The sequence below is a fragment of the Centruroides sculpturatus genome, unplaced genomic scaffold (assembly GCF_000671375.1).
Source record: "Centruroides sculpturatus isolate CEXI.00-Female unplaced genomic scaffold, Cexi_2.0 scaffold182, whole genome shotgun sequence".
NCBI lineage: Eukaryota > Metazoa > Arthropoda > Arachnida > Scorpiones > Buthidae > Centruroides > Centruroides sculpturatus.
This window is the reverse complement of record NW_019384651.1, coordinates 532,572-542,085: the sequence shown is the minus strand read 5'-3', so window position 1 is coordinate 542,085 and position 9,514 is coordinate 532,572. Positions and strand designations below refer to the sequence as shown.

Sequence of the window (9,514 nt, the reverse complement as noted above, 5' to 3'; positions counted from 1 at the left end):
TATGATATTAATATTATATTGATATCGATTGTAGTTAACTTTATATTGATGTGAATATCTTTCTTATGAAAGATATTCACATCAATATAAAGTTAACTACATTTCTATTTTCAATATAAAGTTAACTTACATTTCTACTTTCTTATGAAAGATATTCACATCAATATAAAGGTACTAATAGAATTTTAAGTATTTATAAACTCTTCCTTATGAACAGATATGGTAAAATTATATTTCTTAGAATTTAAATTACATCGTCTGATGTATTTATAATGCTTAAATAAATTATAGATATCAAAAATATACTGTATAAAAAGTTTTTTTATATTTTGTACAAAACTTCACATGATGTATAATAGTAACATTTGTTTTTTCACAAATTTGTGAATTTTCTATTGTATGTTCTACTAAAACAAACAATCATAACACATTATCTATTTTATTGTTTTAAGTACAGTGGGTAATCAGTTAACAAACATAGCCCATTCCAAGACTGTTCACTATCTGAATTGTTCATTAACCGATTATCAATTTACCATAGATTTTTATGGGAATTTGATTAATTTGTTCTGGAGACCCCAAAAATAAAAAATTATATACTTTCTTACTACATTTATTTATGTGTAATAATAAAAACGCATATACATGCTGCCTTGCATTTTTATCAGTCATGTTTTTTTTCTGTTTGTGGAGTGTTAAAGAATCTGTCCAATGTCGATTGCTTTTTTCTCTTCTTCAGGATTTTTCTAAAGAAATTAACAGCATTGTTGTTATAGAGATCCCTAAGTCTATGAACTCAACTTGGTTTGAATGCCATTCTAAAACTTGTTCTGACATCCTCCCACTTCTTCAAAAGATCTTTAATGGCAGATGTTGGCATTAATCCTCTTTTTCAGAGAAAACATATCTTGCTGAGTTTCTTGATGCTTTCATTCAACAGTTCTTGGCATTCTTCTATCATCAGGTCAGTTTCAGGTTCCACTGTGAGCTCTTCAATGTTTTTTATTTCTCGGATGTAATTTTTGTTACTCCTTTAGCTTCTTGAATCTTCTTGATTATATTGTATCTTTCTTGGATAAGATTGAACTGCAGCCTACTGTAAACCTGCCCATCAACATCAGACATATTCTGTCCACTCTCTATCTTTGTTATTGTGAGATCGAGCACTTTATTTTGCATAAAGTTTAAGAAAATTTTTAAGACTAATTTTCCATTCCAATCATTAAGAAAACATTGAATAGAAAAAGGATTTAATGTCATCTTTCTCATCAACAACCACTAAGAAAGTATAACAATTTACAGTTAAAGGGATGAGAACGTCAACATTCGTCCGCATAAACAGGATGAATCTAACATTGCAGAAACCAAAGATTACATTCTATGTTCCGTTTTGACACCTTCTCTTTGTCTCCTGGGATCACCTCTGATCCAACACCTGTAAAATCAACCTTCGTCTTCAACAGCATCCAATCACCTGATAATTTTCCCATGCAAAAAACGAATATAAGGACGCAGCACCTGTACTTCAAGGCATTCATCCTTAGAATTCCTTGGAAGAACTTTTACCTTCCAAAAAAGCACTCTAGTCTCCCGGATCTCCATAGAACAGAACCAACCCAGTCCCAGGAGAAGATAACAGTTCAACGACTTGGTTCAATTTCCCCTCTACAGAATGAATGCCATGTACACCTCCACAATGACTGAGAATTGCCTCTCTCAGAGGTATTTTAATTAGACATTGTAAACTCTCTCTTGATCTACATAGCTTGGGTAGATAGGAATTAACAGACGATATCAGAACACCCTTGCACAATTAGCCTATGAAGTAGGTTAATCGTGTCTTGTTATATAGCTACTCTCTATATAGTATTTAATCGTATGTTACGTAGTTTTGTTGTATGTCTTAGATTTAGTTAAATAAACCTGTGTTGTACATTTTTTATGGCCTGTCTTCCTTGAAAAACTGGACTCTTATCAACTTACTCACCGACCTCCCCACTCATCCATCCAATCATCCCTCCTACTCAATCTTTGTTTACAACTTCAGAGTTAGGATGCATGTAACTTTATCCTAACTGGTGTCAGCATCTTGATGTTGACCAGATCTTGTAATCCCACCAAAAAATTCATCAAAGTGCCATCCAGTGACAACAAGACAAGTTTTACCAACCCGTGCCAATTAAGTAATTATTAGGGACCAACTCCTTGGCCCCCAGCTAATCTCACATTATTATATTCTTACCTTTTGAAAATAAAAACAGAAGCAAAACTTAACAAGTGCCCACTCAACAGTCTCGCGAATACTATAAAAAATTCTTTCTGTCAGAAAAATAAAAGGCTGGAATTACAATGGACAGTTTCAAAGTTCAGAAAAATATTATCCAATCAGTATATACCAGGTTGAGCATTGATTTTGACATCTCCCATGTTCCGAAAGTTTCGAATTGTTGCCTGAAGACAAGGAAAGAAAATTGGTATTCATTATTTTATGTCGCTTCTTGTGTTTGTTCTACGAGGTGTTCATTGTCTGAACATAAAAACCTTTCACAAAAGTGTTTGTTATACGATTTGTTCGTAGTCTGAACTGTTTGTTAACCGATCACCCACTGTATTAAGCAAGCAAAATGCAAAGCAAATAATTATAACTAATCAATCTCTCACCTCTAACTTATATGATGATAATTAAATAAAATAAAATATTTTTATCTTATTATAATCTTTATAGTTATTAGCTTTATAAAAACAGAAGGTTTTGTAGTAAGAGAAACAATCTCATCTTCAGTTACAGATATTTAAAATTTCACAATTTAAATTCTCAGAACAAAACACTTAAATCTAAAAAAATAAAAACAATAGGAACTAAAACTTAAACATTTGAATTTTTTAACTCTCAAGAAATTAAATATTAGTACTTAAATATTTAACTCAGTAATAGAAAAGTTTTAAATCATCTTATAATTTGCTTAAAAGGCATACAAAATATTTTTCTGAAATAAAAAAAATTATGTACAATAATTTGTCCTAGAGGGATGTCACCATCTCTTTTTAAATTTAATAATTATAATTAAATTTATGTACAATATCAGCATATTCAAAATGTAACAAAAACAAAAAAATATTAAAAATTAAAATGGCAAATATAGAAAAAATACAACATCTAATGTTTATTTTTTTCAAATATACATATATGGAAATATAAATATTTAAAGTAATATATTTTATAAAATGTTTGAATTAAAGAGAATGGATAGTCAGAACAAACTTTTGTTCATTGTAGTTACTAGTCATTGTAGTTAAGCAACATCAACTTTAAAATATATTTAAATAATAAATGAAAATGATTGCTAAATTATCAGGAAATGAAATTAACTTGAAGAATGTATAATTTGAAAAAAAATTTAACCAAATACAGTATATCTATATATTAAAAAATAATAGAAAATAATTTTAAAATATTGTTGATAAAAATATTATTAATAGAAATAAAAAATCTATCCTAATTATTATATATAAATCATAAGAATTACAAAATATTTAAAATAAAATCCAAAACAAAATTAATATTTAAGATTATATATATGTATGTAATTTATATTTCTAGTTATTGTTTTTATGTTAATATAAAATTTAGAAAACAAAATACATTATCATCTTATTAAATGTACTGTACAGTACATATGTAGTGCTTTTTTGGAATTATTGAAAGAATTAAAATACAACTACCAAAACTTTGATTTATGGACTTGGAAATGAGACATAGAATTTTATTTTCAGAAAATAAAAAATTCTAATGTCTATGATTCATTTAGAAACAACTAAATAACAAAGTTTAAATGTAATAAAATTTATAAACTTTTTAAATCCCATTTAATTTTTTTTACAATAGAATTTTAAATAAAAGTAATATAATTTGAAACAAAATTGGTGACAGACAACAGCATTTTGTAAAAATTAATAAAATAGTATAATATAATCAATTATTTATTTAATAAAATGTCATTAGTAATGTTAATTATTACTAAATCTCTTCCATTAGCTCATATTAGTATATTATTAATAAGTAGGTAAATTAAATACATAAATAACTTGTTATTCAGGTTTTATTTTATTTTAGAACATCAGAATATTTACTAAATTGTTAAAAATCCCCAAAGATTAATTCAACTGAAAAACAATTTATATATAATATGGTTAAATGTAATAACTTATTATGTATAAATTTACTTTACTGAATTAATAGGAATAATTATTTAATTTCTTATGACTTTACAACAGAAACATATATTAATGTATTTAATATTTTTAAAATCTTCCAAATTATATTGTTTATAAATAATTATAACTTGGTATAATAAATCATTTGCTTTGAAAAACTATTAAGTTTTTAACCAAAGAATTCAAAATTTTCAGGTATTTTTGACATCCATGATTAACGTTGTATATACATTACATAATATATTTAATTACATTATAGTATAATATTATATATAGAATTTAATTATACAGCAAAATTAATTATTATTATTTAATTTTATTACACATATATACTGTACAGTACATTAACAATCGTGAATGCTATCAGCATATTTGGTGTAAAAGTATTTTCCTATACTGTAAGAATAAAGACATTAATAACAAAAATCTAGAAAAACAAAATTAATAGACCTATTAAGCCAGAAGGCAGACATTCAATAACAAAACAGACTTATAAAAAAATATGTTTTTTTAAAAATATATATAAAGTTATTTTCCCATTGGTTTAGTTTACACTTCTTGTTGATAAAGTTTTTAATGAAAATTTCTATTATATTTTATTTCTATTATTATATTATCAAATTTGCTTATGTTATTCATTATTTTAAATATAAATTTTTAAGAAACAATGTTATCCAATTTGAATTTAGTATATTACAAATTTTATTTCTAAAAATATTTTGTTAATACACAGAACTAGTCAATTAAGAAAATTTCTATATTCCATTGTTTAATATATTTCAATGATTTAAATGGAATAACTTTTTGAATTAAACAAAAGTGTTCTATATCATTTTCTTTAAATAAAATTATAGCTAATGTATTACTGTTTACATCTATTTTTCTCCAATATAAAAGATAAAATTGAAGCAAAATTTATAACTAGTCATTGCCAAAAACCTTTTTCAAATTTCCTGGCAAACCTAAAGATTTTATTTCAAATTTATTAAATTTAATAAAACCTTTTAAAAATACTTAAACAACTAAATTAAACAAAATAAATCATAAAGATAAATCTTATCACAACTTATTGTTATTAAATTAAATATTACATATTTATTCTACTTATTAATTTAACAGTTTTACAAAATGCTTGTATTTAATTTTAAGATTAGAATTTTTGCATCAAAACTGAGGTAAATCAATAAAGAATTTAAATATTTTGCAAAGTTTTTCTGCACTATTTTTTCATAAACATTGCATTGATTTACTGTATCTAGATATAAAAAGTTTTTATTTTATTAAATTAAAAATTTTTGCAAGCAATTAGCAATATTCAGTTAATATGGTGTATATTTACTTAAAATATAAATATGGATAAATCAAGTTTCTACAATGCTACTAGCATCTTTTATATCTTCAATCTAAAAATTTTATTTTTTAGTTTTTTTAACAGAAAAAAATTAACTATAATTATATTACATTATGATTGTATTTCAAGATTTATATATAACTTTTTATTACAGTTAAAGCTTGTAACTCAAATATTTGTATTTGCACAGTATTTAATGTTCTACATATATATAAATTATTCTTATAAATTAAAAATGATGAAGTCAAATAAAAATAAATATACCAACTACATACAGCTAATAAAATTATCATCAATTGGAATAACTTATGAATGTTTTAAACACCATTTTGTAAAAAAAACTTACCAGTAATTAAATTTTGAATAATCTAGAAAAGGAATAATGTATAAAATTCAAAGCAATTTTCATATATCAGGTAAGTACTATATATCATCAATTACTCTATCTCACTCTATTCTTGTTATTAGCTAAAGAATATTTATGTTTTTTGTCATAAAGATTTTAATTTTGAGAAAGAAAATTATTATCTGTGACATTATCTGCATCAATATTATGATGATTTTGTAAATAACTAGTAATGCTGAAAAAATTGTATGATCTATGATCTGATAAAAATCTGAAAAAAAGATACAATATGTTCAAGCACACAAATCATTGTTTCATATATACAATAATAAAATATAACAATTAATATAAAAAGACAATTATCAATATAATGCTGCACTATAAAGAATTCAGAAATTAAATATCACATAAATTTATTATAAAATAGAGCATTTTAGTACTCATTATTAACAAAAAAATAAGTAGCACAATTAGTAGTAGAATTAAGTACAGTAGAACCCTGATCATTTGAGGTAATTTGAACCAATGCTATCTGCGATAGCTGAAAACTTGAATAAAACAAATAGCAACAGCCATTTCATATTAAAAGTTATGAATAAAAATGATTTATATGGTATATCATTTTTAAATCTCTTTTTATACCTTAGTGACTTTAATCGTATATAAGAATAATAAGTTTTATATTATACAGCTAATACATACATGCAATAGTTTTAAGAATAAAAATATGTATTATTGTATGTACAGTATATTTTAATATGAATAATTTGCTTCACATTAAAATCCAATGATAAAAAGTAATAGAACAAACCAAAACAAGAACACACAATGGTTTGTATGTTATCATTTTAAACTTTCTTTTATGAATTACAGTGTAAGAAAAATAGTATATTCACAAGTTTGCCTTGGACAATGCAGAACCTTGATTAATTTGGCTGAGATAATCAAGATTATACTGTATCTGAAAATTTCAAGTTCAGATCAGTAAATAAAGATTATTGGATTGAACTCTACAAGCACAATAATTTTTTGTTCAATAGATAAAATATTTTATTCATAAAGAAATAGAAATTTACTTATTTCAAAGAAAATTGCTTAAAAAATTAAAACTACAAAAAGTGTAAATATGTTGTTCTTGAAATTTTCTATATCAATTTTTATCAATCAAGACAATTTTTCATTCAACAACAAAAATGTTACATGAGCATAAAAGAATGTATCTTTCAATTAATTTGGAAGCTGATAACTTATGTCAATAATGTAATGCAAACAACTGATGACAACTTGATTTGGATGTTAGCTAGTTTTTAGAAAGCTGTCAACTTTTTATTATATTATTGTAAAATATAAATTATCTATCTCTATTTAAAAGAAAAATCATTGCCTATGGGAGAATGATACATCAAATAATATGGTATAGTAATACCTCAGTTTTCATTGACTTCAGTTACTGTCGGTTTCCATTTTCGTCAATTTTTTTTGCAGAAAATTTGTCTCGGTTTTTGTCAGTGTGCCTACGTGACGACCTGCTAATTTTGCAAAAACATAGGGCAACCCACATGTTTTCCTATGTTAAATGCAATGTTAAACATTCATTTATTCTTTACATTACATTAGTCTTTTATATTCATTTTATATTCATTTCTTATTGTTTTTAGTATTAAATACAATATTTATGCTCTATAAAATATGTTTTTGGTATGTATTTTGGAGTATCTAGAACGAATTAATTGAATTTACATTGATTCATATGGAAATAACTGCCTTGGTTTTCGTTGATTTCGGATTTTGTCAATTGTTTCCGGATTGATTATCGATGAAAACTGAAGTATCACTGTACTTTAAAAAAACTAGGCTACAGTAGAGGATACTAATAGGAACATTGATACAAAAAGGAGAAACATCAATATAAAAAGACATTAAATACATTACAAAATAACATATTTAAAAAATATGGAAAAAACAAATAATTCTTAGATGATAGAAAATATATCAGCTAGGATAAAAATGTTAAGATAAATAATGCCAGTGGAAAAAAAAACAATGTTTAAAATTTTCAACAATAGTAGTTTTTTAATTAAAAATCATCATATATTTATATTACTGTAACATTTACATTGATTTAAAATGCTTTTGAAAACAAGAAATTAAAAATCATCAATCAGTACTAAGGCAATTTTTAATCTCTCACTTTACTATTTAGATGTAGTATTTCTACAAAATTATTTGTGAATTTTTTTCAAAGAACAAGAGAATAAACTGCTCTGATAATTTATTGACGTATTTTAAAAGATGAAAGGCATTCTTGATTGCTATCATCATATTTAGCAAGCATTAAAAATTAGCTACTTTCATCCACTTTTAAGAAACTTTTATTCAGAATTTTCAACTTAGACAAGCGATTCCCAAAATTTCTCCCGAAAGATATTTAATTGGTCTTAGAAGTTTTAAGCTGTGTTTTTACATGATTCAATTTCAAATTTACATATCATGACTGCCAATTGAAATTATAAAAATATTCCAGATACAGTAACTTCTCATAATTATCATCATAACCAATTTGCCTTGTGTAGATTTAGTTTTTTCTTCATATTTTACATTAACCATATTTATCTTCATGTGCTATATAAATCATAACCATCTGAAATATCATTAGGAATATATCTTTAAATCAAGTGAAATTACTTATGTCAGACAATTTTATCATATCCTCATATCATTGACTTCTTGATTATTATTAATCAAGTTCCATAATATTCAATCAGTTAAATATTAAAATCATGTGATATATTTATGTATATAAAGCTTTGGTAGAATAATTCTGTTCTAACGTTGTGTAATGTTTATATATAAAGATTTATAAAAGAAAATTACTAACGTAAAACAGGTGATGAGGAGACTTCATTAGTTTGCTTTTCGAAATTGCCTGGATTTGAAAAATAATCCCTTAGTCGAGGCAACTCTCTTCCTCCTTCAACAAGTTCAGTATGAAACTCGAGTGCCGTTAATATGAAATTGTCCTTTAATAATTTCCATGCGATTCTATCAAATGTTAATTCGTGAATATCACCTTCTTGTCCCGTATCTATTTCTACTTTCTTTCCTGTTTCTGCCATCTTGTAATGAAAGTCACGTGATTAGAACTCGCTTATCTCCACCTGGTGAGAAATATCAACAGTTATAATTTATTTACGTGGCCTAAAAATTTATGCGTGTTATCTTCTCATATTTAATCAGTTTTATTTCTGTATANCATCGTCTGATGTATTTATAATGCTTAAATAAATTATAGATATCAAAAATATACTGTATAAAAAGTTTTTTTATATTTTGTACAAAACTTCACATGATGTATAATAGTAACATTTGTTTTTTCACAAATTTGTGAATTTTCTATTGTATGTTCTACTAAAACAAACAATCATAACACATTATCTATTTTATTGTTTTAAGTACAGTGGGTAATCAGTTAACAAACATAGCCCATTCCAAGACTGTTCACTATCTGAATTGTTCATTAACCGATTATCAATTTACCATAGATTTTTATGGGAATTTGATTAATTTGTTCTGGAGACCCCAAAAATAAAAAATTATATACT

The 9,514-nt window shown here is 24.8% G+C and overlaps 1 protein-coding gene across 1 annotated transcript in view; it reads right to left on the bottom strand.

Moving 5' to 3' along the window:
• LOC111626302 (lisH domain and HEAT repeat-containing protein KIAA1468 homolog) overlaps nucleotides 1–9,060 on the bottom strand; it is a 59,892-nt gene extending 50,832 nt beyond the window's left edge. The window contains 1 exon segment of the mRNA XM_023369625.1: nucleotides 8,791–9,060. Coding sequence (XP_023225393.1) covers nucleotides 8,791–9,028 — 238 coding nt within the window. The 5' untranslated portion in view covers nucleotides 9,029–9,060.
• Nucleotides 9,061–9,514: the final 454 nt, after the last annotated feature.